Raw genomic sequence first — 22,158 nt, forward strand, 5'->3', positions numbered from 1 at the left:
TAACTATGTGTACTTATATTTACAGAGTAAACACAAGTCTTAATTATTGATTTGTTAAGTATAAATATCATGTACTTTTTAATTAGATAAAACTATTTTTATGCACATTAATTGCTCTTATAATTTACATGTTAGAACACACACACACACACACTGTCATTAATTATCTGCGTTATTTAATGCATTTTAACAAGTGCAAAATATATTGAGATAAAATGAGATAATCATCATATTCATAATCAATCAATCCATAATCAAATTGTTGTTATGATCAGTCATTCAAAAGAAGTCCACATTGTATTTTATTTGAAGAAAAACAAAACAACTATACAAACCCGACAATATCATGTTGGTATATGTTTGTTAATAAATCTGAAAAAAAGACAGAAAAAGAAGTATTTTGATGAAGATTGAATTTTATCTAGTATAAAATAATTATCATTATTAATTCACTTTACCAAGAATATGTTCTATGTACTTTATTATAAGCTACAATTTGTGCATGTGTTCACACATACAACAGGGTAGTAACACTTACTAACTGACTACTTAAACCATAGTAGGCTGAGAAGAGTCATTCAAACCCATGGCTTTTAATGATTAGAAGTTAGATTATTTAACCTTTAAGTCATTGATTTAATTGTAAATTCTAATCAAAGTAACGGTTTATTGTTTATATTAAATATTGTTTAAATCTATGTTGATTCAGCAATATACTAAGATTAGTAAACCAGGTATATTTCATGTGTTAAATGTGTCTTGATTGTGGTGACTAGCACATGATTTTGAATTTCAAACATTTTAATATTCCTTGGTTAAATATATATCTGAAACAATGTGTATAGGTGATTAGATCACGTGGATACTAAGTTAGAAGATATCACAAAATTGGCAAGCTTAGGAGTTCCTCAAACAGTAATGAGAGTTTTGTAATCATCATCATATCAGATTAAAAAACAATAAGCACCAAATTAAGTAAAATTTTTCTACTTCTGGAAAATAGTTAATGCTGCTGGACTTCTGTACATACCGTCCGCGGTTAGATTTCTAAGATTTATATCGAATCTCACAATATGAATTGGTGGTGTTTTACAACAGACAAAGTGGTATTTACAATCTTGTACAAATCTCTTGAGAATATGTGTTTCACATGAAACACTGATGGAAAAACGTGACTTTAATCGATAGTTAACATCTACCATTTTGTTTCAATTGTCATAACGTCAATAATATCTATATTTACGCTAATTATGACTATAACAACAGGATACAAACTGACTGCTGAAATTTATAATACACAAATGAGCTGAGAGTATTTCAGGGCTTATGAACTATATAACTTTATTCCTCGATTGTTTATGGTCATTTATTTTCAGATGAGTAATATTAAGTTAAGTCATGGATGTTCTTAACTACTCTACTAAATCAAAAACACTACGCATTTTCGCAATTCAAATACACATACACACCAGGAAATAACGACGCTGATCAAGTGGTAACAGATGGATTATTTTTGCTTTGAGTTATGCGCAAATTCGTACAGATATTTGCAGATTTATACCAAGGACTGGCTTTATCTAAACAACCAATGAAAACAAGGGAACTAGGAACAACTATTTTGTCCTATTGTGGGACTCATCGACCGTATCTATCTTATCTCCCACCCCACTCACAACTATATCGGGTGTGAGACAGATATCACCAGTGAGAATGGGTGATGGCCATGCAATATCTCAAAATATGGATGTAAATTACGAAGTAGAAACTCAGTGGTTTGAACATTAAGCGATCGCTGCTAACCTTGACGATCACGGGTTCGCACCCTGAGGGATCGCGGATACAAACTACTGGCGAGTCCCTTACCCGAACGAAATACCTTCCAATTGCTTCCTGGTCATCAATGGTCATCCAACTGAAGTCGGTTCATGACAAAAAATTAGAATTTTCAATGTTCTCTAAAACTCTTATACAATCGTGAACATTTAATTCACTAATATTAAAGATGATGTTATACGGTACAGGAATGGAGTCTGACTGATTGCCTAGTGACCATCAGTTTCATGTCGTTTTATTTGATTGTCGATCACAATAATAATAGTTTGAACTCCCCAATATGCATTTACATGATCGTTCAGTAATATTATTTCAAAACTTATGCGGTGTAAATTTGATGATAAGTCAATTGTCCGGTCACCTCGGTTATAATTAGTAATGGTGGCAATCAACATAGTCGTTATGGCAGAAGACAGTGGCTTGAGAGTGTACGAGTAAAAGCAGGTTACATTGCATTTTAATTGTCAATTCCACTTGCATCTTTTACCTCTATTTCCTTCTCATCCTGTTCGTTTTGTGTAGCACATCATGTTACTCACTAATATTCAGAAGCTAATGGCATTTTCAATCAATTTTGTACATAAGAAGCATAATATCCCTTCGTCGTTGAGTTGAATTTATGGATATGTTACATAAACTTGTGACTTTCAGTCAACTTATTGTTACAATTGTGACAGTTACTTCGATCTCTTGTTTAGTCATCAAAAATTTGTTACGGCATGATAGTTTTAGTATTTTGTGTTATTAGTACTCGTTTCGATTGTTGGTTGCACTGTGGTATTGACAAAACTACTGGCTATCAAGTAGATTATCGTATATTTTGGTAAATAATCCCCATACAGCTATTCCAAGAACCTCTTCATCTCTGAATGCATATGCACGCGGTAAGCACCATAGAAACCTCATGTACTGAGGCTTGTAAATATATTTCTTATATTGTCATTATTAATACTACCGTATTTTACAAAGAGCTACTGTTTTCGTTCCGCGATTTCGACACATCACTTAGTCGTTTGGTCGGAAACACCAAACGAAATTAACCGTAATATTTTCGATTAAATAAAAATTGAGAACAGTTACGTCACATTAACTTCACTTACTGTTCTGAAAATGATCAAATAAATATTTCAAGTTATACAACGCATGCTTTTCTGGCGTCAGATATAAATTAAATCTTGAACCCAAAGACATGATGTTACGCTTTAGTATGCAAATTGCTTGGCTGTAAAAAGCAAGATGAGATTACAAGGGAATATTTAAATACAATAGTGAGTGTACGTGGTTGTTCCATATCTTAATTAAATCTACAAAGTTTAACTCTGTACATAGGCAAACAGTATTAATCGACATTACGAAAGTAATAGAGCAAGAATAAATGTTACTTCCACATAATTCTATGAAGGATTTGACAGAAAACTCGATCACTAGTTCCTTATCGCTCTGTAAACACGATGCTATTGAGTAACTAGGTCGAAATCCAATGGCCTACATAACCACTTTAAGTCAATCCTAAAGCGAGAAAGCCCAAACTTTATCCAATTTCATCGGTAGATTGTCGCCTTACTCTTAATCTGGTTGACTCGCGCGTGTACCATAGAAAGTACACAATGATAAGTTTTCGATAGAACAATGAGAAGATGGAGTTGATCTGAGAAAGGCGATGTATTTGCAATCTACATTTCGAACAATCTAGTCACACATATACTTGTCAGAGCATTTTATATTATTATTAATATGCCTTGACAAGTATCTGTGTGACCAGATTGTTCGAAATGTATAGTGCAAATACATCGCCTTTCTCAGATCAACTCCGTCTTCTCATTGTTCTATCGAAATTTACAAAAGGGACCAATTGCTTTAGATAAGATTTTCCTTTGAAACTATGATGAAGCGACTATCCAGTGCTCAATTGTTTATCATGGTTTCCTCAATAATGTTGCGTCATGATGGAGATCACTCTCGAACTAATCTTATGCTGTGTGTAATCAGTAATAAAAGGATAAGACAAACATGATACTAGTCACCAATCAATTGTTAGTATTTCAGTTCTACAATGGAGTAGTTGCAACCCAAATAGCTTAGTGGCAACGTTTCGAACGATCAAGTTGGGTGACACTTGTTTGGATACTGAAGGAGGCATCAGTTCTTTCGCGATTGGAGATCTACCATGTTGACGAGCACCAACTATCAGGAAACCTAGTTAGACGGTTTCCTGTCGACTATCTTCAACCACCTAACTTCTCGAAATAACATTTACTTATTAAAAGTACAATTGGTCCCATACTTAACAAGTCCTATATTTATTCTAAAATAATTCCTTAATACTACATTGTTCAAATACTAAAAATTTGTAATAAAAATAAAGTTAATACTTACCAACGATCTGATTGAGAAATATCACGAGTGGAAATATCCAACAGTTTTAACTTGGGATAAATTTCAACAAAATCTCTAGGATAAATTATTGGTTGGTCAAGAATTGCAGTGATCAAAGTAAACAAATGCATGGTATAAGCAAAGCATGTGGGCGATGTAAATGTTTCAATTCCATAGTTTATATAATGAATTGGATTATTATTATTATTATCATTAGACAATTCTATGCCATCAAATGGAACTGAAAAATGCTCATTTATATGAACGTAATCATTGGAAAACTTATCCATGAATTTATCATTCTTTGCTGTTACTGAATTCTGGGACAAGGTAAAACACAGATCAGAAACAAATTAATCGCTGATTGGGTCATTTACTTTATCCATTTATCAAATATCAACTAACAATAATTGACTAGTAAGGACTGTGCAATTGGAAGACTATATTGTGCCAGAAACTAATAATTAAAAGTCAAACAACACAAATCTTGATCTTTGATTTTATACAATTGATTTTAAATTTAACAATAGTTAAATAATAAATCCATTAGAAATTGGATATTTATGTTTTGTCATTTTGTTTCCAATATTTGTTGCCCTTTGTAAATATCATTTAAAATTTATGTGGAAAGAGAACAGTTTGATATAACTTTTTGTATAGGAAAAAGGTACTAAAACTCCCTTTACTAGTGAGTACACCAAGTTGGTACACTAAAATTTTAAACAAATGTGCTTTCAATTGATTGGTCGCTGAGTATTAATAAATGTGATGTTTATCTAGTCGTTGTAGTGATCAGTACTCAATGATCAATCAGTTGTAACTATTTTAGTCCCACTGGAGGTCAGTCGCAGTCCAAATGACTCAGTAGTAACATCTCAGATCATGAAGCCGAGTGACATGTGATTGAATCATCAAGAGAGTATTAATTCCATCAAGATCGCAGACATACCTTGCTGAAGAGTGCCGAAAAGCACGAAATCCAGGTCTAGGATATCCTAACGACTGTATCCAACCACTTAACAAGTATATACTTCGTAAATATACGCATTAATGTACATATATTCTTTTATTCCAAGACTTCGTGATTATTGGGTTTCGTTAGGACGGAATATAAACGCAAGATTACTTTTCAGATTAGTGTGAATTTTGTTCAGTATGAAGTTCGTTTTATTTCACTGTAAGATTTTGTTCAACATATTATTCAATTTATAACAGTTTAGGAAGTATGCATTAGTAGTACGATCTTTCCGAGCAACAGTAATACTACTAGCTAAAAAATACTTTTCTTATCTAATAAAATAAAATATTCATATGCTGTTTTATCCCGATAAGAATAATGAATAGTAATTTTGGGATCCATTTGTAGTGACCTACTTTTACCAAGAGAACGGGATTGATTTAATTGAAACAATTATTATTATAACCAATTGTACCAGTGATTGTTTTACTGTGCTCGTTTGTTTAACTGTGCTAAAGACAGCCATATTACTACTCCATTGATTGCGACCTTGCACGGGTTCGGTTACGCTCGATAACCACGCTTGTACTCCTTTGGCACGATCTCGGTATCCTTTCGACACCACGAGATCGCCAACAAATACATCTTGACTACAGCCATCAACTGCCTTTTGATATTTGGCTTACGGGGATTCTATCAGTTAACTGGCACGTAGTCTTCTTGTAGTGGTGTTCATAGTCAACCGCGACTCGACTCCACGCTTCACATTTATGGGCCAATACTATGAGTATATTTTTATCGTGTAATTGTTATGTAACCAAACTGTTCATATTCATGACCCTCTTATTATGAGTTTTATTTCGACCTATGAACTGTTGTTATACGATTTACCATTCTTGAGTTATGGTCTGTCTGTTAATCACCACCTCCCTCATTTACAGCCACTTCTGGCTAAATATTGTACAAATGTTATTTTCTATTTTATGGTACGTTGTGGTCTGTTTGATTGGTGTATAAACCCTGTATGTTTGAAATAAATGATTTATATTGAAAAAGTTGAGATTTTTGTTCTGTACTCAACTGGCTGGGCTAGGCGGAAAGCGAGACCAATAAGGACTCCAGGTTGCTCGTACGTGTTTTGTACGTCACTGGTTCGATCGATAATTCGTTGCACTCTGATTGGCGGTATCGTTGCGATATACAATAAACGGGGCACACAGGTCCACAAGTTATAACATATGCTAAATACTAAACACAGAAATTAACATGGTTATAAGTTAGTTAAAACGTGGGTGAATGTTAGATTCGAATTTCGTAGGTCGATTAACAAGTGTTAATAAACTAAAAGCTGACTATCAAGCTAAATTCGTGACCCCAGATATATCAAAGTTGTCTTTCAGTCATATTTTTAAATATTAGAACAAATGCATTTCGCCCAAGTTTTTAAACAATTATTTTGTCGAAGTGATTCTTAAAGATATATTTTTCTCTACATTTCTTTTAAGTCATATTGTATGATAGTAGGAGTTTCAATTGGTGGAATGGTGTTATGAAAACTTTTAATTATTTGTTAAGTAGTTTGTTACTTGTTGAAGTGGAGAATCTTATATATGCGTAAGCAAATTTTCCATGAACTTGTGTCGTCTGCTTAGTTGTATCGTTTATCCAACAACCATTATGTTGAACAGTCTAGTTGACTAGGAATACTCTTCTTATGATAAAGAAATAAGATACACGTGGCTAGAGGCAATGGTAAAATATTTTATGATTTCTTTAACTAATCACCTAATGGTTTATTTACACCGGTTTCAAGAGTAGTTTCTATTTCATTAAACTCATTTACCATGTATACGGATTTGTACACCAGGGTTCGAGCCACATTATATGTATAAGAGCTAGTTATATTACTCGGTCCCTCAAACAGGATTAGTTGGGGCGGAGTTCGCACCTGAGATTTAGTGACTAGAAGTCAAACCCCTTAACATTTGCATCACTACACCACCTTCAGAAGTAAAAGATGGAATAAATTACCTAAGAATCAATAGTCTCAATTCCGATTTATATAAGTGTGTTTTTCATAACATATCCAGTTTATTTTTTAAGATGGTCATTCGTGACTGCTGAAAAGCTATATTAGAGGACAATAAACAAAATTACCAACTAAGCACAAACTATGTGGTATCAGCGAGATGTGAGAAACCTCATCAATGAATCAGTATGGCTATTACCAGTTCACTAAGATAAACGTTACATTTGTTGAAAGTAGACATAAGAATACTAAACAAATTTGATCGAAGGAGTTTGTCAGATGCTTTTCTTAGAAATGCGAGGGAATATCTTAGTGAAGAGTTTTTATGCAGGGCTTAAAGCTTTAAACAGGCAAAGGTAGGCGATTTTGTTGATGAGATTATGTAAATAGGTTCACTGAACGATAATTGGAATATGCTGCATATATCCATATTTATTATTGAACTACACATGTGTTGTATGTAAGTAGTGCCTAAAGTGTTCACATGGTATAATAAACTGAATCATAGACTCTGATAACTTACGTTCATTTCATATGACACAATGACAATAATAATAATAATTATTATGGCTTACTATAATACCGTTTGAGTTAATTTCTTCACCAATGTTGCACATTGGATTTATTAAATCATTGGTAAAAAGACCATAAACTTCATTTAATAAATGAAGAATACGAGTCAACAGTGCGTAACGTGTTTTGCTGAGGTCATTACTGTGAAAAAAGAGAGACACGCGTCAAGGAAAACAAATCGATAATAGTATATAAATAAATATCTTAGAAATCCAGGGAGGTTAGTTAAAGAAGTGATATCAGTCCATGATGTTATTGTCAGTTGAAATGAGCACGCGTTAGTAGATGCAGACTACCTGATTGGGATCTTTGTAGTTGTTGGGATTAATGATTGAAGATGTTGGATGACATAGTTCAGAACAGGTCACAATGCTGCAGATGTATTGATTTTTTGTATCCCATTAGTTTTTTGTGGGGTTTTGTTCTCTGAGCTGGTCGTGGAGCTTCTATCGTTATTCTGAACGACATCATCAGCACAAGCTTCAGGCAGAAGTGAAGTGTTTGAATTTCTCCGTATATGACTCACCGCTTGTCCTGTAGAAGTCGATCTTGATTGTTTATTCCATTAGATCTTATACTTTTTATTTCATGAATTCTTATTTTCTCAAATAATATCATTTATGTCCACTCTTAGTTACTACCACTAATACTGTGATTACTTATACTACTCTGCTTTCTGGCTATGCTGATATAGTGTGGCAACTTAAACCGATACACAAATACTCCAGGTTTTACTTTCAGTACGACTGGTTTAACTCCGCCTGGAGTCCCTCCGGGGGCTACTGCCGGTCCCAAGCCCGGATAAAGGAGGAGGGTTGGGCATAGGGTTAGCGTCCCCATCCCGTAGAAAACTAACTCGCTAAAAACACGCTAACCAGAAAAAATTATTCAAACCTTTTAAACTCTACCCTGGGAGTCAGAAGGTCTTCATTTAGAAGAATTATGACGCTTCATGATGAAAGCCGAATTCCTTCGGAATTTACGAGGCCGATGCCCCTTCTGACAACCAGAGCGAACATTTATTTAGGTACATGAAATGTTCGTACAATGTGGGACACCGGGAGAGCCTTCCAAATTGCTGCAGAAATGAGAAGATACAACCTAAAGGTACTTGGGATCAGTGAAACACATTGGACACAAGTTGGACAACAACGACTAACTACAGGAGAGTTCCTGTTATACTCCGGCCATGAAGAAGAAAATGCACCACATACACAAGGAGTTGCATTGATGCTGTCCAAACAAGCGCAAAATGCACTTGTAGGATGGGAATCTCATGGACCAAGGATCATCAAAGCCTCCTTCAAAACAAAGAAAGAGGGCATTTCAATGAAATTCACCCAATGCTATGCGCCTACCAACGACTACAATAAAGACGTTAAAGATCAATTCTACGATAGGCTGCAGTCAATCATCGAGAAGTGCCCAACAAAGGACCTGACCATTCTGATGGGAGATTTAAATGCCAAGGTTGGAACGGAAAACACTGGATATGAAGACATCATGGGACGATATGGATTAGGAGAAAGGGACGATAATGGTGAGAGATTTACAAACCTATGTGCTTTTAATAAACTGGTCACTGGCGACACTATATTCCCACCTAAACGCATACACAAAACCACATGCACTTGACCGAATCACACTACTCGAAACCAAATCGACCATATCTGCACCAACAGAAAGTTCAGGAGGACGATGGAGGACGTGAGAACCAAGAGAGGAGCTTATATAGTCTCAGATCATCACTTGCTGGTTGCCAAGATGAAATTGAAGCTCAAGAAGCACTGGACAACGGGGCGGACAATATCACAAAATTTCAATACGGCCTTTCTTCAGGATACTGACAAACTCAACAAATTCAAGATAGTCCTCAGTTATAAGTTCCAGGCCTTTCATGGTCTACTCAATGGAGAAGGAACTACTATGGAGAGCAACTGGAAGGGGATCAAAGAGGCAATCACTTCAACACGTCACGAGGTCCTGTGTCACAAGAAGCACCATCACAAGGAATGGATCACTGTTGATACACTGGATAAGATTCAAGAAAGGAGGAACAAGAAAGCAGCAATCAATATCAGTCGAACAAGAGCAGAAAAAGCCAAGGCATGAGCTGAATACACAGAAGTAAACAAGTAATTGAAGAGGAGCACCAGAACCGGCAAACGTAAATGTGTGGAAGATCTAGCAACGATGGAGGAAAAGGCTGCAAGAGAAGGAAACATGAGACAACTGTATGACACGACAAAGAAACTCTCTGGAAATCGCCGCAAACCAGAACGACCAGTGAAAAGCAAGGAAGGCGAGATAATCACCAACATTGAAGAGCAACAAAACAGCTGGGTAGAACACTTCAAAGAACTCTTGAATCGACCAGCTTTACTGAATCCGCTCGACATCGAGGCGGCAGCCACGGACCTCCCAATCGATGTTGGCCCACCAACAATTGAAGAAATCAGCATGGCCATCAGACAAATCAAGAGTGGCAAAGCAGCAGGACCAGACAACATTCCTGTAGATGCACTGAAAGCAGATGTAGCAGTGACTGCAAGGATACTCCACATTCTCTTTAGCAAGATTTAGGGTGAAGAACGAGTACCAACAGACTGGAAGGGACATCTGATAAATATACTAAAGAAAGGCAATCTCAGCAAGTGTGATAACTACAGGGGCATCACTCTTCTCTCAATACCGGGAAAAGTCTTCAACAGGGTATTGTTAAACAGGATGAAGGACTGCGTAGACGCCCAACTTCGTGACCAACAGGCGGGATTCCGTAAGGATAGATCGTGTACAGACCAAATCGCAACTCTATGGATCATTGTGGAACAATCAATTGAATGGAATTCATCGCTCTACATCAACGTCATTGATTACGAAAAGGCATTTGATAGCGTGGACAGAACAACACTATGGAAACTTCTTCGACACTACGGCGTGCCTCAGAAGATAGTCAATATCATACAGAACTCATATGATGGATTACACTGCAAAATTGTGCATGGAGGACAGTTGACAAAGTCGTTCGAAGTGAAGACCGGTGTTAGGCAAGGTTGCTTACTCTCACCCTTCCTCTTTCTCCTGGTGATCGACTGGATCATGAAGACGTCAACGTCTGAAGGGAAGCGCGGGATACAATGGATATCTAAGATGCAGTTGGATGATCTAGACTTCGCAGACGATCTGGCCCTTCTATCCCAAACCCAACAACAGATGCAGAAGACGAACAGTGTGGCGGCAGCCTCAGCAGCAATAGGTCTCAATATACACAAAGGGAAAAGCAGGATTCTCCGATACAACACAGAATGTACCAATCCAATCACAATTGACGGAGAAGATTTGGAAGATGTAGAAGCCTTTACATATTTGGGCAGCACCATTGATAAACACGATGGATCTGATGCAGATGTGAAGGCGCGGATTGGCAAAGCAAGAGCAGCATATTTACAACTGAGGAACATCTGGAACTCAGAGCAACTGTCAACCAACATCAAGGTCAGGATTTTCAATACAAATGTCAAGACAGTTCTACTGTATGGGACAGAAACCTGGAGAACTACGAAAGCCATCATCCAGAAAATACAGGTGTTTATTAACAATTGTCTACGCAAAATACTTCAGATCCATTGGCCGGACACTATTAGCAACAACGTACTGTGGGAAAGAACAAACCAGATCCCAGCGGAGGAAGAAATCAGGAAGAAGCGCTGGAAGTGGATAGGACACACATTGAGGAAAACACCCAACTGCGTCACAAGACAAGCCCTCACATGGAATCCTGAAGGTCAAAGGAAAAGAGGAAGGCCAAAGAACACATTACGCCGAGAAATGGAGATAGATACGAGAAAAACGAACAAGAATTGAATGGAACTATAAAAGATGACCCAGGAAAGAGTGATTTGGAGAATGCTAGTCGGCGGCCTATGCTCCATTGGGAGTAACAGGCGTAAGTAAGTAAGTACGACTGGTTTAGCTGACCTTAAAAATCAGTAGTATTAACAATAAATAAATTACTATGACAATGACATTTAAGAAATCCTGTGAATAGAACAACAAAAAGCAACTTCAAAGTGTTGTATAGACTTAAAAGTGTCCCTGATTATTTGTTTTGATAGTTTGGAAAAACTATTACCAGCATTGACTACTTTGGTAATAGATAAAGTCAATCATTTCTCCTACTTTTCACCTTTACCTAAAACATAAGGAAAGTCAATTTCCGACTGCAAGATATATGTTGGATTCAGCGAAAATTTGATTAGGAGAAGTAGCCGTTGTTTATAAATATATTTACGATCCCCCCCAGGTCAACAAAGTAAAATATTAAAACATCAGGAAACCAATAAACAGAGGAAATATTTAGTATCGGTAAAAATGAAAGACACAGTGTGAAAATTTAGTTGGGTAGTAAGCTAATTTACAACTTAAAGATAATAAATCCTATAGATAATTTTAATGATCTGACTACCCACGACTATTGTTGATTGGTTTCTAAAAACGTTACATTCTAAACCAAAAAATATACTCCCAACAAGATATTCTCTATAATCTGTACAGGTAATTCAACAGATGATCAAATATTTAGATTTCAGTGTCTATTTATATCCAGTACACAAATGAAAAGAAACTCAAGCAGAATCAAGGTCAGGAAACAATTTCATGATCTTCTTTAGTTTCCATAAACTAAAAATTTAAATCAGTATTTCAGTTTATTTATACATATTAAAGTGGTAACAGGTATGCTCAACAATAATGTAATGCTACATTTTTTAAGCATATTAAACAACTTACGGGTTGATTTTGACTTGAAAACTGGCTTATCATCGCTGATTAGTATTTGGTAAGTTTATTGTTAAACTTTATATACCTTTTTTGTATTTTTAGAATTGAACTTACACATTTTACTTATGAAATTAATATATCTGACCGAGTATTATTGCTCGAAATATTTACATTACAAATAAAGATGCCTACATTATACCCTAAATATTTCTTTGACCCAGGCCTAAACCTTGAGTCCACCAAAGAAAGCAGAAGTTTCATTACCAATCCAACCAACAACGATAAAGTGAAGAAAATGTGGATATCTATAAAAGTTTCTGACACATACTTGAGAAATATACGTTAGTGTCAATAGCCTTGGAGTGTCAAATTCAACTACACGTGAGCCATTTAATAATTTAAAATGGCAATTAAAAAAGCACTCATTTAGATTGAATTAAATCATATTTCTGAGAAATAGAGCGTTTTAGAACGCTAAATTTTTGAACTAAAGATTGAATAAATTTTTCAGCTTATAATATTTTTTTCTTCACCAATAAACTCATTCATTGAAATATCTTATTGACTAAACTTACACAACTGACATGCAAATTGTTGCAATTCTTTCATTTTTATTGACGGCAAGCACATGGATTTAGCAATTTTATTTCAACGGATCAATCTTTTAAAATGAAAAACAGGTATATACATATATAAGATTGGTCCACCTGGTCACCCGCATTTTACGGACATTCCGTGTACCTGTATTAATTGTTGCTCTGGTTGTTAGAAAGGAATCGGCCTTACGACTTCTAAAAAATCTCGGCTTTCACCATGAGGCATCATAATTTTTCTAAATAAAGATCAGTCGACTCCAAGGGTAGAGTTTAAATTGTTTTCTCTGGTTAGCAAGATTGTTTTCAGTGGGATAGGGTTGCCGATTTGATACAAAACCCTCCTCATTCATCCGGCCTGGATACTGGTAGTAAACCTAGAAGAGCTACAGGTGGGGTGCACAGACCGGATAGTAACACTACGGATCATTGTTGAGCAATCAACTGAATGCAACTCGTCATTATACATCAACATCCTTGACTATGAGAAAGCGTTTGACAATGTGGATAGAACATTATGGAAACTTCTTCGACACTATGGAGTACCTGAGAAAATTGTCAACATCAACCAGAATTCATACGACGGACTACACTGCAAAGTGGTGCATGGAGAACAACTGACAGTTGCATTGCAAGCGATGTCAGACAAGGCTGCTTGCCTTCTCTCTTTCTATTTCTCCTGGTGGTCGATTGGATTATGAAGACCTCCATATCTACGGGGAAGCACGGAATACAATGAACAACTTAGATGAAGCTAGACGATCCCGACTGCGCAGATGACCCAGCTCTTCTATTCCATACACACCACCAAATGCAGATGAAGACAACTAGTGTAGCGGCAGTAGGCTTCAACATACACATGGGAAAAATCAAGATCCTCAAATACAACACCGAGAACACCAATCCATCTTACTTTATGAAAATGGAAGCTTCCACGTACCTGAGAATTATCATTGATAAACAAGGAGGATCTGATGCAGACGTAAAGGTAAAAATCGGAAAAACAAGGGTCGTGTTCCTATTGTTGAAGAACATATGGAACTCAAAACAACTGTCAACCAATATCAAGGTCAAAATCTTCAATACAAACGTCAACACAGTTTTACTGTACGGAGTCGAAACTTGGAGAACTTCCACAACCGCCATAAAAAAGATACAAGCATTTCTAAACAATTGTCTAGGGAGGATAATGAATTTCCGTTGGCCGGATACCATCAGCAACAGCCTACTGTGGGAGAGAACGCTTGAAGTGGATAGGATACACATTTCAAGAAGTTGATGCTTACTAAGAATAAGCCATTATCTGAGAGTAGTTATCGGAGAGCTGAGACACTAAGATTAGCACAAGTCTTTCATTTTGGTCTACACTACATATTTGGGTATTTCAATACACCGCTACAATAATATCTGACCATTCGACGTTTGAAAGGAGAGCAAAGAATTTTCTGTAAAACCCATCTTTTACTTCATAGGAACTGTAGTCAGGAGTTTAGACAGAGACTCCTTTATTTGAGTGAACTGTAATTGAAAGCTGCTGTTGAGAATTAGGTAGTAAAGGTTCAAGATCCAGAGTTTTATGTGAAATTTTCTGTGAGGCTTAATACTAAGATTTACAATATTTCTAAATTTCTCGGTAAAATAATTTATACAAAAAAGATGACAGAATGATTAAACAAATACAACGACGTAAATAAGTGGACACGCCAATAATAATGATAATACTTACTATCCATCGTTTAAAGATTGTTTTAAAACTTTCAACCGGCTATTGATTGCTGCTTTATTCCCATTTATGTTTAGGAATTCCTGTTCTGTAAACAAATATTAACAAGTTACATATTACTCAGAAGATAATAATATCTTCATTTCTCGATCAAATAAGATCTTAAAAGTATGTAGAGTTACTCTGTTAAAATACTGTAAGTTATATATTAACTTGACAATCAATTATGTATCATCGAGAGTAGATAAAGATACAAATTAACTGAGCATTAATCTAAATTATCACAATTCATAGCCACAAGATAATATGAATTTGACGAAACGGGATGAGGAAAATGAAAATCGAAAACAAGCAAATCTGTCCATGAACAGCTGCGAAAATATCTTCTTAAACGTACTCAAATAAAAATTTGGCGAGAATACGTTGATGATATATTCGTGGTATTAAGACGTGAAATATACTACTCATTTTCGGAGAAACTAAACAATGAGTCACCCAGTATTAAATTTACTTTAGAAGCAGACTGAGATATATTAATTTTTCTAGACTGTCTACTTAGTTGGAAAGAAAATGAATATTTTGATATGACTATTTTCAGGAGGACAACACATTCGATTAAATATTTAGATTTTAATTTCTCACACTCCATCAGCAGTGCAACGGTATTAGCTGTCGTCAGTATTTTGAGAAGAGCTCGCACATCGATAACAAACGAAGAAGAAAGGGGAACATAACTATAATTTTTAAAAACAGAAATACCTAACCGAGAAATTTTGTCCACAAAATAGAGAATAATATTTAACGTGACCGAAAAAGCACTCCAAAATCATGGACTACAATAATCGTGACTCTTTATGGATTACATATATCAGATGAGATTAAAAGAGTATTCAACAAATACAATATCAGATTATTATCTGGAATCTCTGAAACACTACAAAGAAACTTAGTTTATATAAAGGATAAAATACTGAAGGATTCAAAATCTATTTGTGTCTACAAGATAAAATACCCACATTGTTACGGAATATAAATCGAACAACATTTTATGGAAATCAAAGTCAGGAGAAATGAGCATCGCACAGATTCTGTTCAACTACTAAGAAATTCGATACAGCTTAGAAAATTTGGAAGATTTTCAGACGTAGGTCTAGTCACTATAATATTAAGCCACAAAATTGACTCTGATAATTTTGAAATTATTTAGAAAGACTTTTAAGATCACAAAGAATATCTCATAGCAAAAATGAGGGGCGGAGACAAATTTTGCTTGGTTCCAACAGCACCACCCTTCCTCGAACTAACACTGTCAACACAAACTTGACAATAAAAGTTGTTTATCATAAAAACACGTTATTTTTACGATTCAAACTATTATCAAATGTGACAATCTACACCTGTCTGTTATTGTTATCAATTTATTAACTCGACATCTCGAAATTAACTTATCTAGAAGAACTTTGATTGAGTTATCAAACATAAGCTGATTATCTTGTAAGTTCTGGTTCACCGTTACGTTAATAAAATTATCAGCACTAAAAAGCGAAATGTCAATGAAAACAAATTTTAGTCTTTGGAAAAAGTTTCTTATAATGATGGGTGCTATTCTGTGTTGTGAGCTCTACTACTACTTTATTGAGAGAAAGTAGGCAAATACTAATATAGAAAAATAAAGTGGTTTTTTTAAATAAGCCCATAAAAGACCATATACGTTGCGTAAAAGTCGCATTTTCGATTGTGCAGCAAATTTTGTTGCATAAGATCTGTGAATAGACAATGAATACAACAACATTCATGGTAGTCAGAGACTCAATATTTATCATTTTAAACATTTTAATAAACTGATCATAGAACAATGAGAAGACGGAGTTGATCTGAAAAATGTGATGTATTTGCGCTATACATTTCGAACAATCTGGTCACACATATACTTGTCAAGGCATTTTTATATGAAAATTAATAAAGGTCAATAAAGGTCAAACAAACAATTTCTTATTCTTTCTCCCCCCTTAGTTATTTTAGTTGTACTTTTATTTGTTTGTTTGACCTTTATTGACCTTTATTAATTTTCATATAAAAATGCCTTGACAAGTATATGTGTGACCAGATTGTTCGAAATGTATAGCGCAAATACATCACATTTTTCAGATCAACTCCGTCTTCTCACTGTTCTATCGAAATTTATAAAAGGGACTAATTGCTTTAAACTGATCATAGTTTAAGCATATGATGGTTAAACGTTTCATTGATTTCCACCTATTCACTTATTTAATTGGAATAACACGTTAACAGTGATGAAAATGGACTTCATAGTGAAGCTGTCATACGTACTTAAAATTGTGATGAAATGAAAAACAGACCACCACACTAAATGTATAAGCAGCAATTGTTGCACAAATGCTTCATTATAAGGCTATCACAGCAACGTAGAACCTATCATATTAATGCAACGATCCAAGTCGCGACATATTATTGCAGTAAAGTGAAATTATCAAGATGCAAACCTAAGTAAGAGTAGAAGCACCATAGATTAAAAAAAGATTAGGGATAGAGAGTATGACGTGAAAATAAAAATTTTGTTAGGGTAAAAATATGTGAAGTTATTTTGGGATTCAGGAACTAAAAGAAGATAATTAGTGAGTGCATCTGAGCTAGGTCACCCAACGTCTCCAATCAATTGTTACGATAAAGACGAGACCTGTTTAAACTTCTGTCACCGATTTCCAAGAATTTCCATGAACCTTCTTTTCTTATATTTGTTTTGACTGGCTAATTGTTTATGTTCATGATTTTTATAAAGACTTACTGAAAAGCTAACTACTCCAATATTTAAACTAAATCATCGTGGTGGAAGATATATTTTCCAACACGTCGTTCCAATATGTAAATGGTATCATACTTTTTGGAAGTCCTGGACATCAGTTTCTTATGACCTTCAATTCTTACGTTAGCCACAAAAGTAGGATCAATAATAAATTCAACCAATCTGAATAGGCCCATTTTATCAGTATCCCAAGAAAGAGAAGCAAAGAAAAGAATTTGATATCAATTGAAACAGAGGTCTAAAACTGTTTCCATTCTCTTAGGTCTTTACTGATACTGTATTTTTAATATCCTTTATTACCTTTACTCTTGACACTTTTTGTTCTTGCTCGAGTTGAAGTCACTTGAAGCGATAAAAAACGCGACAGATCTTACATTACTATGTCTAGATACTACTATTTGATGACAACATACATATACGTGTTAAAACCAACTTTTAAATGGTTTGGCCGGTTTTGAACCATTTATTCTAGAGTTTAAAATTATACTGATCTTTTCAAGGAAACAATGTGGTTGAGTGGTAAAAAAACATGCATCCCTTTAAAAAAATAACAATGTGAAATTTTAAAAACTGAGAAAATGTTAATAGTTAAAACTTGCCTAGAGAAACTTTTCTGCTCTCCAGTGCGTGTAGTTTATTTCGTGCTAATGATATTGAGTATTTGAGTGTTTCTGTGCGTTGCTTGACAGAGTCGATTGCAATAGCTAATCTTTCAGTAGCTACACCCTTAAAATTTCGAATAAACCGGTAGAAACTGGTTAAGAAGATTAATGCTTTACCACAATTTTGACCATAAATTTCAATCTATACAGAACTAATTGGGGACAGCGTAATGCTGTGAGGGATAGAAATAAAAACCAGTAACAGTTAAATGACGTTGGTTTATTAACACTTCTAATCCCGAGAAATAAATGGGATCTGATATGTATTTGCCTTGTTTTTTACTTAACATTTCGAAGGTGATTTTCATGACAAACAGGTGATTTTGATGACCACTGGGAGCTAGGCAGTGATAAGAGACTCCATTCAAACCACGTGACTTAGGCTATTCCCACCACCATTCTCCGAAAAATGAAAACCAGCAACATATTTCGTAGAGCCTTTTATTAATACACCTAAGTCACTAAGTTGAACTTTGATAGTTATGAAGAACCACTAATTTCAATTATTGATAATATATTTTTACTCTTTTTTTGCTTGACAAAATAACGCAACTTACAAGAGTCGGAAACTAATTTCCAAAAGTAAACGCATATTTGTTTAGCTAATTTGGCATAAATGGATATTTATTTAATTTGTACATACGTCGCTTGGATCTGATATTAGTTACACAGCCAACTGTATTGAAAAATAGGCTCTACGTTAAGAAAATTATTCATCTGAAATTTAATGCATTAATAGCAAGCGTACACTCAATAACTGCATAAATGATTCCCGAAATATAGAAATTATTAATAGTAAGTGAATTCTAGTCACTTTCAAATTGTTTTGTAGAAAACATTCTTCACTGAGCTATTGGACTACGGTGGTTGGAACCAACTTATCTATAAGGATGTTGAAAATAAAAAAATCACATTTTAGAAAGGCAAATGTGCAGAACATGGTTGAATCTAAATGTATAAAATTAGTACAAAGGCAATTCGATGATAACAGCATTCCAATCCTAATTAGAAACAAGCCGAATTTTAGGCACAACACGAAATTGCTAGGTGGGGCCAAACTACTTCCAAAAATCTGACTCATCGATGAACTAGATCGCTACAAAAACAAAAACACTTACTTGACTAAATAAATTATGTAGTGAAGATTTCAAACCACCAGCAAGATTTTGCATGTATCTGATACGTTCTAACTGAACCTTAGAAGCCTCCTTGTTCGCTAAAAACCTGAAATCATTATTAGCATTTACGACCAAAAAATTACCTTTGAAGCGTGGTAAGGTCGTAAGATAACTTGGAGGCAGGAAGGGATTTACCTTTAGGCCACTAGAAACCAATTATTTAATAACGATGCTACCAGATTAGGACAAATTATGCCTGGGTCGAAGTGTTTGCGGGAAGAATAAATATGTCTTCCCATTTGGAAGTAAACCTGATCTGTTGAGTCAGAGACACACATATTTTCACGCATCTAAAAAACAATTAGATAAATTATTGCGTACTTCTAAGTTTGTAGGAACGAGGCCGGAAAAATGTACTACAATCTCAAACAGAATTGAGTTGCTTTCTCTATGTGATAGAAAAAAAGTAAACAAGACGGCTGGTACTGATATTTCAGAAATCAATTCCAAACCTTTGGATGATAAGTATTGTTTAGGAAGATTATGAATTTCAACGGGATCCCATTCTGGATTCTGAAAAAAATGTTGCTGAGAAAAGATACGCTACTTTGAGATCACAGGCAACATTACTGACGTAGTAGTCTGCAAATAAGATTCCTTTTAGAAAAATACCTTACATCCAATGTTATCTTGATTAACGGAACTTAGGGCAAAAGTCACTCCTACAGTTTCACTGGACTCTTCGTCAGAAACACTAAAATTTCGTCCATATACAGCTCGGAGATGCCTCAGCCGCAACTAAAATACGTCATTATAATGCGATTAAAAACCGTACGATGACAGAAGACATGGTAATCACCACCAATACATCATAGCTTCAGACCTTGAAACGTAGCGTCCAAGTTCGGATTTCTGTCTCAACAGTTAATATCGCTAGACCAAGTCGGTATCTACCATATGAAAGTTATTTTTGTATCTCATTTCAGGTGCGAAATTCTAGAAAACGGTAGTATGCGAAGAGGTCAATGTAGGTAGTTTTATTATTTATTATTAATGACTCCATTGGAATTTTATCGACTGGATTCTTTAGAAAGCGCTCATTTTTGTCCTCAGGATATAGCCTTGATAAAACTAGTAGCTTATGCGGCTGCCGACAGAAGTTTGATGATCAGGTTGTGAGAACTTAGTTGGCCACTATTTTTTCGAAACTCTACTATGATATGTGCTCCAAACGTTTAGACCTATTCCTATTATCTTATTGTACAACGCAGGTTGATATTATATCGGCATTCCGTATCTTAAATGATATTCTGGATATAGCCAATCCATATCTTCTGCCCTATTCAGTTTCTGAAACCCTAATTCAAACAAACTTGAGTTGGGATTTCGTTTTTCTTATCGAGTGGTTAATGACTGAAACGCCACATCCGAACAAGCGGTATCTACCTCATCAGTAAACATTTCCAGGGAGAAGTTTGACTTTCAGTGAAAATGCTACAGAAATTAACACATGTCAAACGACCTACTATGTTGTGGACAAATACTGAAGACTAAAAGCCATCTGAAACTTACGATTCTAGGCACATAGTATGTCATTTTAAAGCATAAGAAAACCAGTGAAGTAAATTTTCACTAGCTTCACTAATTTCAGCGGCCTTTACAGATATCCAAGTTTATAAGTTACTAATCGAGAACCAGTAAACTTGGACGTTCCATGTTCCTTGTTTTTACCTGATAAAAAGTCATAATTCTTACAAAAATTCACATAACCAACTGAGGAACTTAACCTAATAAAGGGAAACCAGCAACCTTAATTAACTAATGAGAAATCAGACAGAGATATTGTGAAAAGATGATGGATAGTATGTCTCATATACAAGAATCTATGTGTCTGTGTATTTTTTCACCACAAGAAAGACAACAGCGCGTGGTGGGATTGATTTTGAAATGTGATATATTATCATTGTGTTCCAGTACAAATTACCGTCTCTAGTTATTATACATGGACAAATATCGATGTGGATATGGCCTTTGGTGTAACAACGCTATTCACCTCAATTAAGCCAAGGTTAGCAAAAGAAACCCTATCTTTGCTTCTCACTAACGACGTAAATCTAGCAAAGTAAACGAAGCTTCAAATTCAAAGTTTACCAAAACTCATCGATTTATTTTTACCGACATACTTTCAATTCAATAACAAAATCTACGAAAAGACAAAAGAGACACCGATGGGATCACGAATATCGGGACTTATTGCAGAAGCAGTGATGCAGGGACTAAAAGCCGCGATATCACCAGTGATCAAGGCAGAAATTTGGATTCGTTATGTGGACGACACATTCGTCATCGTCATAAAGGAGCTGAAAAACACCTACAGGCTGATGAACAACGCCTTCAACGACATTAATTTCACAATACAACAGGAGTCAAACGACAAACTATCATTCTTGGACATATTATTCACTAGAACCAACACAAGCTAACTGGAGACTCAAGTGTATAGGAAACCGACCCATATAGATCAAACCCTCAACTATAATAGCAACAAACCAAGAGCTCACAAATCCAACTTCGTATAAACCTTGTTCAAGGGGCGAGGGCACACTGCAACACAATTACAGCACGAAAAAATGAGGGAAAATGCTCGAAGATCATCCTTTAAAAGAACGGCTACCCAAGCAACTTCATCA

At 35.2% G+C, this 22,158-nt stretch overlaps 1 protein-coding gene across 1 annotated transcript; it reads right to left on the reverse strand.

Annotated features, from left to right (window-relative positions):
- Positions 1 to 277: 277 nt before the first annotated feature.
- Positions 278 to 20,791, reverse strand: MS3_00003940 (uncharacterized protein). The gene is made up of 15 exons (XM_051211816.1): positions 20,423 to 20,791; positions 20,304 to 20,380; positions 20,146 to 20,266; positions 20,076 to 20,110; positions 19,981 to 20,041; positions 19,850 to 19,947; positions 19,612 to 19,818; positions 19,469 to 19,574; positions 19,099 to 19,232; positions 18,994 to 19,045; positions 18,288 to 18,952; positions 7,772 to 14,952; positions 4,210 to 6,415; positions 2,934 to 3,055; positions 278 to 372 (listed from the first exon to the last, which is right to left on the reverse strand). The coding sequence occupies exons 2-7, from the start codon at positions 20,316 to 20,318 to the stop codon at positions 19,666 to 19,668; spliced, it is 483 nt and encodes a 160-aa protein (XP_051071922.1). The 5' UTR covers positions 20,319 to 20,380; positions 20,423 to 20,791; the 3' UTR covers positions 278 to 372; positions 2,934 to 3,055; positions 4,210 to 6,415; positions 7,772 to 14,952; positions 18,288 to 18,952; positions 18,994 to 19,045; positions 19,099 to 19,232; positions 19,469 to 19,574; positions 19,612 to 19,665.
- Between the last annotated feature and the right edge of the window lie 1,367 nt (positions 20,792 to 22,158).

This window comes from Schistosoma haematobium, chromosome ZW (assembly GCF_000699445.3).
Source record: "Schistosoma haematobium chromosome ZW, whole genome shotgun sequence".
In the NCBI taxonomy this organism is placed as follows: Eukaryota; Metazoa; Platyhelminthes; class Trematoda; order Strigeidida; family Schistosomatidae; genus Schistosoma; species Schistosoma haematobium.